Consider the following 17,419-nt stretch of genomic DNA (forward strand, 5'->3'; position numbering starts at 1 on the left):
ACTGGGGGGAACAAGCCGCACTAGCTGAAGGAACAGTGAGAGAAGGAGCCTGAATGAAACACAGCCCCATTAGACCTCTTACAGGATGTCCCAGGAGTAAGTCTTTGCGCACTAGCTTAATACACTTTAAGAACACATCAAGCCAAACTTCCCAAGGGCACTCTTAGTGCACAGTAACAGTATCCACACGGGGAGTTAGTGTAAAGTAGCTAGTGCACTTTAATGGACTTTAAAGTCACACCATAGCTTAGTGCGCACTAATTCCACATGCGGACAAGGTCTAAATGTGTCTGGGATGCTGGAGGTGCCTGGTGTGTACTGAAGAATAGCTATTAAACACCTGGCAGTGGGATCCCCTAGGGTGCTGTACCAACAGTCTCCTCCTGCTGACCATGAACGGGATTGCTCTGGTTACCTCCCTCAACTGCTGAATCCACTTGTTCCCCCTTGTACCCTGGGAGAGTTACATGTGACTCAGCCAGTTTAGACCCTTGAACTCCAGCTGGAATAAGGAACTGGTTCCATTTCCCCTCAGTGCTCCAACATGACTGATCAGGGAGCTCATGCCTCCTTATATCGGGTGTCTGTAAGGTGGCCATATTTTCCCAAAGGGAAAATGGGACACTGCACGGGGTTGGTCTGAGGCCCCCCTCCTGTCCAGTTTGCTTTTGCCAACTGATGATCAGTTGGCAAGAGCAAAGGACAAATGCCCAATTTTGCCAAAAAAGTCGAGACGGCTGGGACAGAGCTTAAAAAAGGCACTGTCCCACCCAAAACAGGACTTATGGCCACCCTAGGTGTTCGTTATACAGTATGAGTGTTACTTAGGAGGTATGAGCATTTCCTGGGTCTTTTTAGTTGGTGCAACATTTGAGACTGTGGTTTGCTCTGAACATATACGGTCTGTTTGCAATACACCCTTACACTACCTAATCCATCCATCTACCATCCTTAAATCCTATGAGACAGAAAGAAATAGGAGCCCTGTATGTAGCCCTGGGAATGTGTGACAGGGGACTGATCACTTGATGATTACCTGTTCTGTTCATTCGTTCTGGGGCACCTGGCATTGGCCACTATCAGAGGACAGGATACCGGGCTAGATGGGCCTTTGGTCTGACCCAGTATGGCCGTTCTTATGTTATTATGGTAGGGGGTGCCATAATAATGCTGTGTGGGAAGCCTTTGACTGAAACAGCAGATTGTGCTGCAGGGCAGGACTGAGGGGCATTGGCAGGGCTGTGTGGGGAGTCTGGAACTGGAATACAAGGGGGCTGCAGGCCAGGACTGAGGGGCATTGGCAGAACTGGGGCCCAGGCCATGGGAGGACAAGCAAGAGCTGTGCTGCCCAATATGAATGAGGGCGATTGGCTAAGATTTCAACCCAGCACATTGGGGAATTTGAACTTTGCAGGAGGTCGAGCTTGGTGCCCAGGAATTAACCAGCTTAGGTTCTATGTATTAAGATGTGACTTTATTAAGATAAAGACGTCAATAGATACAGCCTCAAAGTAACCATGTATGAAAGGCAACTTTATAGTATTCAGAGAAAAAAAGATAGGACCCCACCAGGAGAGAACCATCTACACAGCATCAGACATTTGACCTCTAAATTCATTAACAGGACTGAGACCTCTTCAAAGAAAGTGGTGGAAACCACATTGCTCAAGTCATTCAAAGCAGAATGAGATAAGGGAGTGGAGAATGTGCTGCAGGAACCAACTCTGCCCTGGCTCCCAGGTGAGATGAGAACTAGAAGATCTTTTCAAGGCCTAGGAGGTACAGTCTTAGGATCAGGGTGTCCATTGACATTCTGCCCTCTTTCTGCACCTCAGCACAGCAGGGTATTTAAGGCTCTAACACAATGGTTGATTTGATTTGTTCCAATAAGAATATGTTTAAACAGTTGACAAGAATCAGTGGCCATAATTCCACAGTTTGTGGTTTTACAGTGGTTTTCCGGCTCTTCTGCTCACATGGCTCATATGAATATTTATCACAGACAGTAATTATTAGGAATAATAGCTATTCACTGTACTGCTTAGGCCTTGTTTACGCTGCAGGTAAAGCCAGATTAGAGGGCCCAGATAAAACAGGTACGTCTCCCAACACGGTATCAGCAGGGCGCGATGTTGTTGATTTTAACTGTGGGCTTGTCGCCATGAGAAAACGGCACTGATTTAACGAAATAAGTTTAGACGCTGATGGAGTTAAATTGGTGCCACCCCGTCCATGCTGACACTCTAATTTCTGTATGAAAGAGCCTCTATTAATTTAGGTTAGGTGATTTCTCACTGACCTGGTATAATGCATCAGTTCTAAACCACAGTACAAGTCTCCACATAAGGGAGTTGCACCAATGTAACTAAACCGGTTTGTAAACCCATGCACTGTAATCCAATCAGTCCAGTTCCATGCATAGACAAGCCTCTGTCCCTGAGTGATGCTAAAGCATTGGACCATTTAAGGCTTTAAGCATTGCTCAGGGACATGGACAAAGTCCCATTTCTTTTACAAGGTGGAACTGAGTTGTAGCAGAGTCAATGGGAAACAGGTCTGACCTAGTAATTTTTCAGTATGGACAGGGCCTTATTCCTGGTTTTTACAGCCCTGCTGCAGTATATACACAATGTAAGTTGTTACCCTGCCCAACAATGGGAAGGCTAATATGAACAGGAAACCTCCTTTCAAGATTTCCCAGGGAAAACTCACTGGTCCTGCCTTTCCCAGCCAGCCTCTTCTACCAGTCTCCTGGGAGCTTCAATGACATCCCAGGCAGGGCTCACTGCACTTTGGCTTGTTCCACATTAGATATTTTCAGCTGTTTTCAGAGTTTTCCAAAATTGATCTAGTGAATGAGTTTGAGCCCCAATATCATCCTGCACTGCCTACACCCAATCTCATGATAGCCCAGGGCTGATCCAAACCCTCCCACCAGATCTCTCTGTGAGCTGACCCAAGTGAGAGATGCACTGACTCTCCAGCCTCACATCCAGGATGGGGGTTCTTCCTCAAAATCTAAGTGTTGCAGTCTCACAAATTCGATGACATGCACTGGAACAAGGGACGTTATTCCAATTCCTGTTACCATGTGTATTTTGTTCTCCCGGCACATGCATGACAACACAGTTCTCATTGTTGTGAGGACTGGGTTCCCCAGGTCTCCAGAACCTGTAAGAGAGAGAAGCTCATGTGTTAGAGATGCATCATTATAAACGTCTCAGGGGAAAGAGTTGTAGCTGGCAATGATGAGAGGAGAAGGAGAATTGCAACACTTGAATCAGCCACAGACAATTCTCTTTTTCTAAAATTCATTCATAGCCTCTATCTATGTTCCCTTTGCAAATCTTCTCTCTATTAGACCAGATATGGTTAGCTCCAGAGCTCCAGTTGTGGGTAAGGCACTCTCTCTCTCTCCCCCAACACACACACACACACACACACACACACACACACACACACACACACACACACACACACACACACACCATTGTATACTAATCCAGGAACTAAGTGGAGGGTGGTAACTGGTCTCCATTCCAGGAAATACTCACGTTGCAGTATTGTTATATGGAGTCTCATCCACCCAGCACCACTGTCCTTTCTTCTCCTTATCAATCAGACCAATACAGTAATTCCTTCCTTCGCTGCCTGTAACTGTTCCATTTACTCGAGTGAAGATGAAATCCTGGATAAAAATAAAATCATATCTCCATCAGGTGCAGTCTCTGGGCAGACAGTAGGAGATCGGGGTCCCTGTGGGGGTGTGGGGGTGCTGGATGTGATGGATGAGGAAGCCCAGCATTGAATGAACAAAGAGCCCAAACATCCTCTCCAGGGCTGCTCTCTGAGTGCCCAGAGGAGCCTGACTCCCAGCAAGTTACCTGCTCAGCTCCTGTGTTGATCACCCCCAGGTGGGAGCCCATCCCTGTGCAGTTCCTCTCACTGTCATCCCAGGTCATGATGTCATTAGAGAAGTAGTAGCAGCTGGCCTGAAAGGGCTCCCAGCCCCTGGGGCAGCACGTCCAGACTTGCTCTGTGAGAGAAGAGATGAATGAAACACAGAAAATAAAAATGGAAAGGACTTGTTAGGTGACACCCAGTTCAGTCCCCAGGGCCAAAACAGTGTAATTCCACCCTGTCCATCTTCATTTCACACGTATCTCGAGCAATGGAGACTAACAGAGGCCTTCATGGTGAAGGAAATGATTCACAACCTGCAGACCAATATTTTTTTCTCCTACTTGGTCTTTTTTATATCTAATTCTTCCCCCTAAACCCCTCCTGGTAAGTTCTTTTCCTCATTGTCGCTTGCCCCCTGGAGGCACTTGTAGGCCATTAACACACACTAACTAGTTCAGTGCTGGACTGTTTCCCTTCCTGTTTCTGTGGTTGCTCTGGCAGCCTCTCCCTTAGTGTGTCCTTCTTCACCTTCTCCCCCTCAGTCCACTTCCTTCCTCAATGGTCTTCTTATATTCTATCTCTGCACCCTACCCTTGCCTGTGCTCATCCACTCTAATCACTTCATGTGTTGTCTCTTCCGTGAAGACTCTCACCCTTACCAGCCATTCAATCCGACCTCTATCCATTTGATCCCTGAGCTCTGCCTATCCTTTCCTCCCTCTCTCCATCCCTACTGCCAATTCCTCAGGCCATGCCTTAGCCATCTTTCTCTAATCTTGACTACGGCTCCAGCTCCCCATCTGGTCTCCTCAGGTTTCATATTGTGCCCCTCAAGTCCATCCAGCTTACTGCTGCCATTCCATCTCCAATCTCCCGCTTAAGTGTCTTCATTGGCTTTTGTTTTCTGCTTGTGTCAGATTCAAACACCTCACCTCATCTTCAAGGCCCTCCACAGCTCTGCCCTGTCTCCATCTCATCTATAGTTGGTTCCTACTCCTGCATTCAGCCACTTCAGCTTATCTCAGTACTCTACTGACCTTATCCCATAACCAACATTGCAACTTTTCTCACTATGTCCTCGATACCTGGAATAACCTCCTTGACCACATGTGCTCCTACCTCAAATCACTCCTCAAAACTCATTCCTTTCAGTCTTCCATCACTGCCCTCTCTCCTGACATCCTCTAATTTGTAGTATTATGGTGGAGTGGTAACAAAGGCATACTTAAGGTTGCTTCAGAGAATTTTGCTATATGGGAAAAGAGTGGGAATAGTTGCAAAATGGTTTGCTACAGGAAAAACCTGGAACATACAAAATAGGCGTGTAGGAGGGCTTTTCATTTGCTGTCCATTTGGAATTTGTAGGAGAGTAATGTACTTAAAAATATTTCAGATACAGAAATGTTTTGTTATTGGATCCCTGGTATCTCACTTTTTAAAATAGTCTTTTGCAAGGGTACAGATGGAGGCACTTTATGTGTATTGCTATAGTTTACACAAACACCACTTTATAGTTTTCCATTTTGGAATTTCAGAGAAAAATATTTTTTGCTTCATAACTGATGTGAGCTGCAGCAAATCGGAAGCACTGCAGTGAAGATATGAAAGTGTTTACTAGCCAGCAACCTATGTTGCTAGGCAGTGACTTATGTCTGTACCTGGTGTTAAGAGAATGTGAAACAAAAAGGGTAAAGACCAAACAATAATAATCTTGCTTCTGGCCTTGCTTTTAATTTAAACAGGCTGAATAAGCAAGCAAGAGAATGTAAGTGAAAGCACAAGGCTGTCCCCGCACCACACAAAGTGAAAGCCTTGCCTTTCTGTAATAAGAGAAGATAAGGGGACCGAATCCAGCAAGGGGTTGCTGTGGTAACCAAGCAGCCAGGGCCGGCTCCAGGCACCAGGCCTCCAAGCATGTGCTTGGGGCGGCACCTGGAGGGGGGTGGCGCTCACCCGGGGAGAGCGGGGCCACGGCCGGGCTCTCCACCCTCCTCCCGGTGCCCCGGCCGGTCGGGGAGAGCGGGGCCCCGGCCGGGCTCACCGCCCTCCCCCCCGGCGCTCTGGCTGGCCGGTAAGAGCAGGGCTGCCCTCCCCCAGCGCTCCGGCCGGCCGGGGAGAGCAGGGCCCTGGCTGGGCTCTCCGCCCTCCTCCCGGCGCTCCGGCCAGCCGGGAAGAGCTGGGCCACCCTCCCTCGGCACTCTGGCCAGCTGGGGAGAGCAGGGCCGCGGCCGGGCTCTCCGCCCTCCTCCCGGCGCTCCAGCCGCCAGGGAGAGTGGAGCGGCGGCGAGCTCGCCGCCCTCCCCCGGCGCTCTGGCCGGCTGAGGAAAGCGGGGCCCCGGCCAGGCTCTCCGCCATCCTCCTGGCGCTCTGGCCGATCGGGGAGAGCGGGGCCACCCTCCCCCGGTGCTCTGGCTGGCTGGGGAGAGCAGGCCTGCGGCCGGGCTCGCCGCCCTCCTCCCGGTGCTCCGGCTGCTGGGGAGAGCGGAGCTGCGGCGGGCTCGCCGCCCTCCCCTGGTGCTCCGGCCAGCCAGGGAGAGTGGGGCCCTGGCCGGACTCGCCGCCCTCCCTGTGGCGCTCTGGCTGGCTGGGTAGAGCGGGGCCATGGCCGAGCTCGGCGCCCTCCCCTGCCACGCTCCCCACCGGGGGGGGCGGGGGCGGCGGGAGGATTTTTTGCCTGGGGCGGCAAAAAAGCCAGAGCCAGCCCTGCAAGCAGCGGGAAGGGGGGAAGGTGTAAGGAAGAGACACTGAGTCTGTGAGAGAGTGATCATGGCCAAAAGTAACCCCGCTCCTTACCCCTCCCATCAGGTATGAAAGAGGTGGTATTATCACCCCCAGACTCAAGACCCCCCAGAACGGAACATGACCATATATTGGAAGGGGTGAGACCAGGGGAAGGTACAAGTATAATTAAGTTTGCCAAGAAGAGGGGGGAGAAGAGGGAGCTCCATCGGTGTGCGTGGCACTAGGGGTTAGAAGAAGAAGGGGGTCTATCAGTGTATAGAACTGTAGTTGGGGGAGTGGAAGAGGAAAGCCCTATTGGCATATAGAGATAGCCCCACTGGTGTGAAGGGTTTTGGAATATGCTTGCTTGTTTAGCTCCAAGAAACCCATCACATTGCCTGTAGATTGAACTCTGGACTGTTATTTTCCAGCGAACTGTGTCTGGGAACTGAGAGGGAGGGGGGAACTGGACTCCTGCCAACACATGGATGCAAATTCATCAGATTCCAATGACCCTATTGATTCTAATGTCAACACTGACTTCAGCATTGCCCGTTTGAAAGCACCATATTAACTAGTGAGGACATTCTTTACTACATATTATCCTCTGTCTTTTATGTGTGACAGCAGATTTGCCAAGTTGCAGTGGCTGCATTTAATCAAATACATTTCTTCATAGCCGAACCCTTACTGCAGCTGCTGTGTTCTTCACTATCTTGGCATCACTCTTTGCAAGGCTCTGTATTATTTGCTTTTTATTTTGTGTGTCTAGTTCACACAGTTTGTTTTGAAAGTAGGAAAATTCACACAGAAAAACATTGCTTAATGTTACTCTGTTCTGCTTTAATGACATTTTCCTCAAATGTTGAAAAGTTAGAAAATACATAGGTGAGATCAACAGGCACACTTCTTCTGCCTGCACCTACAGAGAACTTAGCACATCTTACCTATTACCATCTGCCATCCACAACATATTGTTTACACCCAATGCAGCATAAACTACCATACAGTACTGTATTAACTCTGGTATACATTGGAGGACACATTTTAAAAGTATCCCTCTTTGTAAGACTTGCTTCTTTTTCAGGATTTCTTTGAAGAAAAATGAATAACTTTTAACCTATGACTGTCTTGTATAAACTACCATACAGCCTGAACCCTGCCAGATGTTCAAAAAGGAGACATATGTTGAAAGTTTTTCTTTTTTTCTAAGAAATCCAAAAAGAGACCCCACATCTTAAAGGACTGAGTTATACTTTTATCATGTGTCTCCATAGGAACTGTAAGTCTCTAAATATTTTATCATGTAGATCTTTGAATATACTCTCACTTCCTCAAATGCCCACAATTGAAGTTGAAATTTATGTTGTACACTCACCAGATGTATTACTACACTCAGCAAGTACATCTGTGAGCAATTTCCCAGAAACAAAAGCTTTGTGTAGTGACGGGTAAGGCAGCATCCAGACACCCCATCCACCAGCCCAGAATCTAAAAAGCATGGAAATAGCAAGTTACGGGAAACTCTCAGTCATCTCAGCAACATGAAGGCAGGGTAATTTCCCAAATGCATGGACTGTGTCAGTCAAACATGTCAATCTGTTAATACACTAGCATACGAGATCACTGATAAGGTTTTGTGTTAGAGTGTGAGTTTGATGAAGTTGGGGTATGTGTTGCTTTTCTGAATCTGTTGGAGATGGCAGCAAAAGCTTTATGCAGTGTTGAGACAGTTATCCAGGAAACGTGAAAATAGCAAACAATTCATGAGTTCTCCCTTAACTTCTGACTTCCATGCTTTTAAGATTGTGCTTTGGTGGGGTTTACCTTGATGCAACCTTAACTGTCACTAAACAGAGCTTTTGTTTGTGTTAACATGTATGTTGCTCACATATGCTGTTGCTGAGTGTGGTAGTAAAAACCTTACCTTTGAGGAGTGTACAAAATATATTTTATAGACCACATTTTATTTTATATTTCAGACCTTACAGGAAGTCAGAGTATATTCAAAGATCTACATGATAAAATATTTCAAGACTTAGGGTGACATCCTGATCTCAGTGAAGTTGAAGGTAAAACTCCAATTCACTTCAATGGGATCAGGATTTTACACTTGGGGTACATCTATGCTGCCCTACAAAGTTAACCTGGACTTTTACCTGGGTTTTAGACCAACCCAGCCCCCCACCCACCACCATCCACACAGAAAAACCTCTGATCTGGGTTTGGCGGAGCTTTAAATCTGGGCCAGCGTATTTGGCTGGGCAGTGGGGTTTAGAATCCAGGTTCCACATTCATTAGGGCTGGAACCTGCCCACTTTTCATTGAGGCAAAATGTGCTGATAGTTCTCCCAATACCTTCCTACAGTTCCCCCAGAAGGAAAACCAAACTCTCCTGAAATTGACCCAGTTGACTGGGGAAGCATCCTAGAGCATCTCAGCACACAGAACCATGGGATATGGCCCCAGAGAAACATGGATGAGTGCAGACACCATGATGACACAGTAACTCAGGTTTGGTTATACAGATTCAGACTAGGTTCACCCCCAGGCTAGGTTCACCCCCAGGCTAGCTAAACTAGATGTGCAGATTCAGGTGCTGAGCACCCAGGCTCCCTGTAATGAAGCTCCTTACTGTTTTTATGTACACTCGTGCTAAAAATATATCTCCTTCTTTTAAGATCTGGTTCTCTTTTTGGATTTCTTTGGGGGGAAATAACTTTTTAACATATGTCTTCTTCTTGTGTGTCCGAGTTCAACTTATACGGCAGTGTCTACAAGAAAGAGACGTATGTTAAAAGTTATTCTCTCAAAAACAGAGAAATTCCATCCCACAGAAAATGATGATATTTTGACATTTGTTTCCATCCCAAATCAGGATGAAAAATTGACATAAAACTTTTTGTGGAATGAAAAGTTTTGAAAAGATGTGATCTGGAAATGTCAAAATGTTGTGTTTCAGCATTTTTGAGTGAAATGAAATGTTTTGACATTCCCAAATCAAAACTTTTCATTTCAATTGTCCTGATGGAAAATTCCACCAAAATCTAGCTTTTCTCATGGAAAATTTTTATTTAGATGAAACTTCATTTTCTGTTCGAAAAATATTTAGTTTGAAATTTTTCAGTCAGCCTTATTCTCTTTTCTTCAGAGAAATCCCCAAACAAAAGCATATGTTAAAAGAAGGCTATATACATTTAACATATGTGTCCTTGAATGTATGTCAGAGTTAAGGCTGATGGTAGTGTATGAAGCCTTGGGTGGGAATAAAGTGTTGTGAAAGGAGGACAGTAATAGGTAAGAATCGGTAAGTTGTTTTTACCTGTGTGGGTAGAGAAACAGAACGGTGGTTGTTGAGCTGAACTACTTATTTTCTAACTTTTCAGGGTTTGAGGAAAATGTAGAACAGAACAACTTTAACTAACATTACATGAAATTTGTTCAGTGTGAAATTATCTCAAACAATGAAACAAAAAACTAGAACTAATGAGAGAAGCACTTAATATTAAATCCACCTCATGATCTTTCACTGATATAAAGTTCATCTACATCTACTCCCTCCACTGCTCTTTATTTATTGTCTTCCCTCACTGTGTTCAGTCTAATTCAGGGTATGACTTCATTTCAAATTAGAGGTGTAATTTCCAGCTCAAGTAGGCATACTTGCACTAGTTCCGATTGAAGTAGCGTACTAAAAATAGAGTGTAGCCACTGTGATGTAAGGGCTGGGAGGGGCTAGCAACCCTAGTACATACCTACGGTCTTAGACGATATGTACTTACGGTGGCTAGCCCCGTCTACTGCTTTTGCTGCCAAAGCTACACTTCTATTTATAATGCACTAGCTTGGTCAAAGCTAGCACGGGTATGTCTCTTCAAGCTGGGAATTACAGCCCTAGCTCCAGTATATACTCTTAGCCAGTAAGCTCCTTAGAGCAAGGACCTGTCGCTTGATTGGTTTTAAAGCATTGTGTGCACCTAAGGTGTTGTATAAATAAAAGATGCACATCTCTAGGTAGTTATCACTTATCCAGTCAGTGGGGATCCTATGCAGTGGGGTAGTGGTAACAAAAGAAGTGGGTAAATTAACTTAACCTAAACCCCATATTCCCCAAATGAGAAGTGGGTAAACTCCATTTACCTGCATTTACCCTTGACTACAATACTGTGCCTATGTGCTTATCTTATTCTTTCCTCAAAAGTCAATCTCTCCATACCCCTTATTTGCTGTTAATTTAGGTCTGAATATGAATCAGGCCCCAACCCCAGAAAGCTGACTCTGGGGTCTTTTCTTCTCTTTTAGTGTTATTGACCTTTCCCTTCAGGTTCTTCTTCAACACAGTTCCTCTTCCTGAGATATTGCCTCACCATCTCGTACTCTTCACAACTTTGATTTGTCCTGAGGCCAACTTGGGTAACTGTAAAGGAGAGAGAGAGAGAGAGAGAAAGAGTGGGTAAAATATTTCCCTCCTTCTTGCCATCTCTTCCATACATTGTGACTTCTCCTGGTGCTCACCAGGGACTGCTTCGCCTTTGTTTGTTTTCTTGTCACAAATGCCATCACAAACCTCCCCAGGGAGCAGAATAGGGCAGCTCTCTTGGGTTCCCTCTGTTATCCTGGGGGCCCAAGTGCACTCTGTCATAGGGACAAATTACCCTGGTCTAGTTGAGGAATAGAAATTATTGATGGGGTATGAGGCTGTCTACCAGGTGCCAGCTCAGGACAGGGCTGCAGGTTAATTCACTCATATATTAATAGAAATCAAAGAAGTGTTAAAAGATAGTGGTGTAATCAGGCCCATTCACTTGTGTATTAGTTTAGTTTAAAGGAGATTGTAATGGTATTGTCTTCACTTATCTATAACCTGTTGATATAGGATGACCAGGTGTCCGGTTTTTGACCAGAACACCCAGTCGAAAAGGGATCCTGGTGGCTCCAGTCAGCACGGCTGACCGGGCCGTTGACTGTCCGGTTGGTGGTGCTGTGCAGCGGGGCTGGCAGGCTCCTTGCTAGCTGCTGCGTCACAGCTCCCAGGAAGCAGCCGGCATGTCCGGCTCCTAGGCTTAGGGGCGGTTAGGGTGGGTCCGTGTGCTGCCCTGCCCCCTGCCTGCAGGCGCAGCTCCCATTGGCCGGGGCAGGGCAGGGGACAAACTAGCGCATCTAGCAGGCGGCTGTTGAGGGGTCGTGGCACATGTCTCTCCTGCTGCTGCCGGCCCACTTCTCCTCCTTGCCCTCCTCCCGTGGCTGGGCTCAAGCTGCAGCACATGCCCTGTGGCGAACCACGATTAGTTGCCCCATTGCCGGCACCCAGGGGATCGAGGTATGTATCCCCATCTCCGAGTGCTGGGAATGGGGCTGAACCCCCCCATCCCTCTCACTGCATCCCTCCCTGTCCCAACCCCCCGCACCTCCATCCCTCCATCATTGCATCCCGCCCCATCCCAACCCCCCCATACTCCCATCCCCCTCATTGCATCACTCCCCGCCCCAACCTGCCCTGCCCCCCACCCTTACCCATCCCAGTCCTGTACCCCTTACAGTGCTCTCCCACCCATCTCTCCACCTCCCAAAACCGCCTCCCCATGTCCCTAACCCCCCACAGCCCTGCACTCCATTCACCTCCATACACTGCTCCACTCCCATTATGTCCCTATACACTCCTGTGCCCCCCCACATACTCAAGCACCTGTAGCCTTCTGTCTCCCCCTGCATCCCCATCCACCCCACATACCCTTGCACACCCCCTCCTCTCTTCTTCATTGCCCCCTCCCACCCCCACCTTGCTCTCTTCCTTGATCTCTTTCCCTCCTCACCCTCTCGCCTCCACCCCCACCATCTTTCCCCTTCCAGCCCCCCCACTCCTTTCCCAGCTGGGTGTCTCTGTGTGTGCATGCATGCATTGTATGTGTGTAAGAGACTGTGTGTCTTTGTGTAGGGAGGTGTTTGTATTGCTGCATGTGTGTATATCTGTGTGAATAAAATTTGCAGCCTAACTCTTTGACTTATATTCTTTTTGCTGGTTTGCACACAAAAAAATTGATGATATAAAATATGTGTGTATTAATTTCATAACAAGTTTTTAAAAGGGACGGGAACTCTAAAAGAAATATATTATTTCTTAAAAAGAGAATGTTGTTGACTAATAATTGCAGAAGAGCCAATGTATCATACATTTCTCCCCACCTTTGTCTAGCTACATTATAAACTCTTTGTTGCCGACTCTTTCTTTTTATGTGTATGTCCAGCATCTACCACCCTGGAACCCTGATCTGAATTGGGGTCTTTAGGCACTAAACAACAATTGCAATAATAAATAATGTGGAAGTCTATGTGTTAGTGCATGCTAGCTGTGTACACATGAATACACGTGTGTACGGATGCTCCCTGGGTTATGCAAACCCGACTTACGCAAATCTGCACTTACGGAAAAAGTTCCATAAGCTAGAAAGTTTTTTGTTTGTTTGTTTTTGCGTAATGGTCGGGTACACGTTCCCGACTTACGCAAAATTTGAGTTACGCAAGGCGTTCCGGAACGGCATGCTTGCGTAAGTCGGAAAGCATCTGTATCTACATATAGGTGTGGGAGTCAGTTTCTACAGATTTATTTATATAGGAATATGGACAGGTGTGCATTTCTGTGGTTGTGCTCTATGGATTTGTATTTGGGCTTCAGGAGTGGGCCTTTAATGGACCCATTGCAGCTGTGATAATGTGTGGCCCTAATTCCACACATAAAATTACAATAACTTTAGTGAACAAAACCCATGGAGCTGGTTACGAAAAATGGGAAGAGGGGAGGGAAAGAAAAATGAAAACTTTTGTGAATTTTCATTTTTTTTTAAATTACCCTTTCTGACTATTTTGCTGCCAGCTCTAGTGTACTGTAACAAATAAAACCTGAACTTAGCATAATACATCTGTCAAAACAATAAGTATGCCTTTTTGGGCCTTGCAGTGAAAATGAGCACGTGAGCGAGGGTAGGGGAGAGCAAGCAACGGAGAGAGGGGGGAATGGAGTGAACAGTGGGTGGGGCCTCGGGAAGGGGCGGGGCAGTGGGTGGGGCAAGGGTGTTCAGTTTTCTGGAATTAGGAAGTTGGCAACCCTAATTACATTATGTATAACCCTGTAAATTAGTTAACCTTAGATCAAAAGTGTGTGTTAGTGTTAAGATGAGAATGTACTTCATGAAAACTAATGAAGGCTTGCTATTGACTATTATATTATCTTTTGCATTATGTATATCCCTGTAATTAAATTACCCATCAAACGTGATTGGAGCCTTGGAAATATAAATGAAGAAGGTTGCTAACTTCAAACAAAAGCCATTGTGTTCCACAATGGAAATTCACTGACTCAGTTTGCATGTCTGACTCATTATAACCCACATGGTTAGAAAGACTGTCAGCTTGTCTTCTGTGAGAAGAAGATATAAATATGGATTCAAAGAAAGATCCTGTATCTCTCTGTTTGGGCTCTGGCAGGAAAGTATACGAAAGCAGAGCTCCCCAGACAAAAGCAGGGTACCCCTGAAAAGACTTTTGGGAAACTGGCAGATTATTACATCACCTGCTATCATTTGGATTTACAAACCTTGACTTTCCTGTTAATGTATTTTACCTATTTTAACCTCTCAGTAACTCTCATTTCTTTTTCTTAGCTGATAAATCTTTAGTGAGTGTACTAGAGAATTGGCTGCCAGCATTGTCTTTGATCTAAGATCTGGAATACCAATTGACCTGGGGGTAAGTGGCTGGTCCTTTGGGACTGGGAGCAACCTGATGTGGTGTGATTTTTGGTTTATATGACCATTAGCACTAAGTCCAGTTTGTCAGGGTGGTAAGATTGACTGGAGAGCCTAAGGGGAATGCCTGTGACTCCATGGTAAGACTGGCGTAGTGATCCAGGCGCTCACATTTATTACTGGCTTGGTGAAATTTAATTATAGAATATATCATCAGTTTGGAGTGTCTGCCCTATTTTCTGACAGCCTGACCTGAAATCGGCACTTACAGTTGTGTGCCACTCCAGACAGCGTGACATGGGGAAAAGCTTATGAGGCCACAGCTTGTCCAGCCAATCCCCCATCCTCCCTGGGCAGGACCGTGCAGGAGTGTTCCTTACAGTATAATCTCCAGGTTTGTCCAGACCCAGGTGATGGGGTTTCCTTTTCCCTTCTTTTCGGAAGACTCTTCCACAGTCTAACCGGCCTCCTCACTGTTAGGAAATGTTTCCTGATCTCCAGCCTGCATTGACCATCTTTTGTCCCTAGTTGTTCCCCTCCCTCCTTGAATAATCAGCCCATTTATACTCACCAATGAGGGCGATGAGGAGAGAGACAGCCAATAGCAGCAATAGTGCAGCAATCAGCCATGGGAGCCACTGGGTGTGCTTCTGGGGTGCACTCTGGGATATTCTCTTCTCTGGGTGTGCTAAGGGTGAAGAAACTCCCAGCCCCAGGACAGTTAGTTCTTCTCATATCAGCCTCTGTCTGTTAGGGTTCTGCAACCAACTGAAAACTTTCCTGAAAAGCCCATACTCTGGACAAGACTAGACAATCATGAGTAGCTGCTGCTGTTGCAGCCTTCTATTGACCCTTATTCCAGAGTTTTAGGTTATTAGGGATGGAAATAAATTGGAACACTGGGTCTGACTCCTGACCTCTCCAAGCTCCGCCGAAGATCAGATTTAGATCCAAACTCTATGTCTCCAGCCCATCTAATGAGCAAATATTCAGACCCCAAGTATTAGGGAGTGAGGGCCTAGCAGGAGGTTACGGGTTCAAGGGAGCTTTTCACATCTCATCAGAGCAAGCCCAGTGCTGCTGAAGTTCATGTTGCTTTTCAAATGTCATTTGTCTCAGATGATCAGAACAAGGGGTCTTTGAGGAGTTCTTAGGCCACCCTGCACTCCCTCATAATGTGTGATTCTAGCTCCTATTCCCCTCTCACCATGATTTTGGATGTGGTGGGTGGTAATGTAACATGTAATGCATCAGCAAGTGGACTGAAGGGAGGGGAGTAGACGGTAGCAGTAAGTGGGAAGGGAGTGGGAAGGAGAAGGCTCTAATTAGTGCCCCAGCAGCCCCTTCCATATCTGCTGAATCCAAGCCAGGCATTGAAGAGACTCTGTGTGGTGACATTAGGTATCCCAGCTGTTAGTCTGGGAGCTCAGGGTCTAGCAGTTTCAATAGAAAATCCCCTTTATATTCATCATTCCTGAGTCCCGTCTTCTTCTCTACCATGAGGGACTCCACAGAAGGGTGAGAGAGGTGGGAGGGGTAGATCTCACACTGAAAGGGAAGGAAAGGAGGGCACTCCCTGAGGGACTGGCTGTCCCAAGTGGCAATAAGCAGGAACACTTTAGAAATATGGGAGCGTGGGTAAAAAAAGGAGGACACTTTAGGCAGTTGTGCTATTCACAGTTGCAGGAGAGAGGTAAAGGAAGTTGAGTTCTGCTGCTGAGGGAAGGTCCTTTAAGTGGCTATAATTATTATTAAAACCAGAAAGACCCAGTTTCCACCTGAAGGCTGAAAGGCTCCAGAGCACATTCCCTAATCCCACTGAGCTAGTTGGTGCCTCTGAGTTGAGGCTGCATGGGAATCAGTGTCACAAAAATGAACCGCTCCATAGCCCATCCACCAAATGCTTTGAGCCCGTTCCCCTAAATAGCTTGTTATTTACCTTTGGCCTCTGCAGGTGGTGGTGCATTCTTAAACTTCACCTCGGCGTAGGTGATCTCCGACGCCATTCAGAGACTGTGTGGACTGTGTTCTTTATATATTTATAATTCCATCACAATTAAAAATTGATCTTTTAATTCCCTAGAGCCAGAGGGTGACACTTGCCAGTCACGAGTCCTTCCCCTCAAGAAGCTCTGCTACATCCTCTCCAAGCAGTGAGAGAAGGAGAGGCTGAGAGTGGAAAGCCCCTAAGAATTGCTGAAAGACGTTTGGAGACAGAGTTACACCCTGGACAGCTCTTGGGCTTCTTCACCCAGAAACCCAGCCTGAGGTTTCCAGAAACACATTAAAAGAAAAGGGAAAACAGGAAGCTAATGGCTGAAAAGGAAGTTGCATCCTCAAACCTAACAAAAATGCACACTCATCTCCCAGCCAGCACAATTTCTTTTTCTTTCTCCCTCTTTTTTTTTTTGGTCCTCTTGCATTTTCCTTTTTTAATTTTTCTGGCTCTCTTTCTCTGAGTCAGTCTTCTTTCATTGTTTTTGCCCGTTGTGACTCCACAGCCTCAGCTACGTTAACAAAATCACCCTTTGCTGATAATGTGTATCATCTGCCATAACCTCAAGTGCAGCCAAGGACAAGCAGTCAGCACTGGTTGAGACACTATGGTTAAGCCCTGCCTCTCAGACAAAGGGCAAGATGTGAACTAGTAGTGTCTCTCCAGCTCTAGGAGTTTCAGTCTAGGCTCAGTCTCTCAGGGCTTATCTACATAGGAAAGTTTTACCAGTATAATTATAATTAAACCACTGGTGTTGTCCCAGTACAATTCCCCATGAGTATACCCTTATTCTAGCCTAAGAGTAGCATTTTGGGGGGGTTGCAGGGGTTAAGCTTAAATCCCTTACAAAAAGAGATAAGATAAACTAGAGAAAGATGCTCTTAAACCAGAATAAGAGTGTTCCCACAGGGAATTATACCAATGTAATACAGCACTTTACATTCACATCCCACCTTATTCTGGTATAATTTACCATGGAGACAGGCCCTCCTTTGAAAAACCTGCCCTCTTTCTGTGCCTCTTCACATCAAAGTATTTGAGTCTCTAACACAAGGGG

General features: G+C 46.3%; 1 protein-coding gene across 2 annotated transcripts; it reads right to left on the reverse strand.

The window, feature by feature from the left end:
- Nucleotides 1-1,452: 1,452 nt before the first annotated feature.
- LOC117884752 (C-type lectin domain family 4 member A-like) lies at nt 1,453-17,209 on the reverse strand. Of its 2 annotated transcripts, XM_034785483.1 has the most exons (6): nt 16,306-17,209; nt 14,938-15,069; nt 10,937-11,041; nt 3,885-4,036; nt 3,555-3,688; nt 1,453-3,171 (listed from the first exon to the last, which is right to left on the reverse strand). In XM_034785483.1, the coding sequence occupies exons 1-6, from the start codon at nt 16,370-16,372 to the stop codon at nt 3,012-3,014; spliced, it is 750 nt and encodes a 249-aa protein (XP_034641374.1). In that variant the 5' UTR covers nt 16,373-17,209; the 3' UTR covers nt 1,453-3,011. The 2 variants fall into 2 exon arrangements, with proteins under 2 accessions (XP_034641374.1, XP_034641384.1); XM_034785493.1 differs by lacking the exon at nt 14,938-15,069 and having other exon boundaries at nt 16,306-17,207.
- Nucleotides 17,210-17,419: the final 210 nt, after the last annotated feature.

The sequence above is a fragment of the Trachemys scripta genome, chromosome 1 (assembly GCF_013100865.1).
Source record: "Trachemys scripta elegans isolate TJP31775 chromosome 1, CAS_Tse_1.0, whole genome shotgun sequence".
Classification (NCBI taxonomy): Eukaryota; Metazoa; Chordata; order Testudines; family Emydidae; genus Trachemys; species Trachemys scripta.

Bases quoted from the DNA above. Each gene is read 5' to 3' on its own strand.
- LOC117884752 (XM_034785483.1), bottom strand. From the start codon at position 16,372: ATGGCGTCGGAGATCACCTACGCCGAGGTGAAGTTTAAGAATGCACCA. The intron at 3,689-3,884 runs GTAACTTGCTGG...ATTTTTATCCAG, and splicing joins TCAACACAGGAGCTGAGCAG to GATTTCATCTTCACTCGAGT. The intron at 3,172-3,554 runs GTGAGTATTTCC...TCTCTCTTACAG, and splicing joins CCATATAACAATACTGCAAC to GTTCTGGAGACCTGGGGAAC.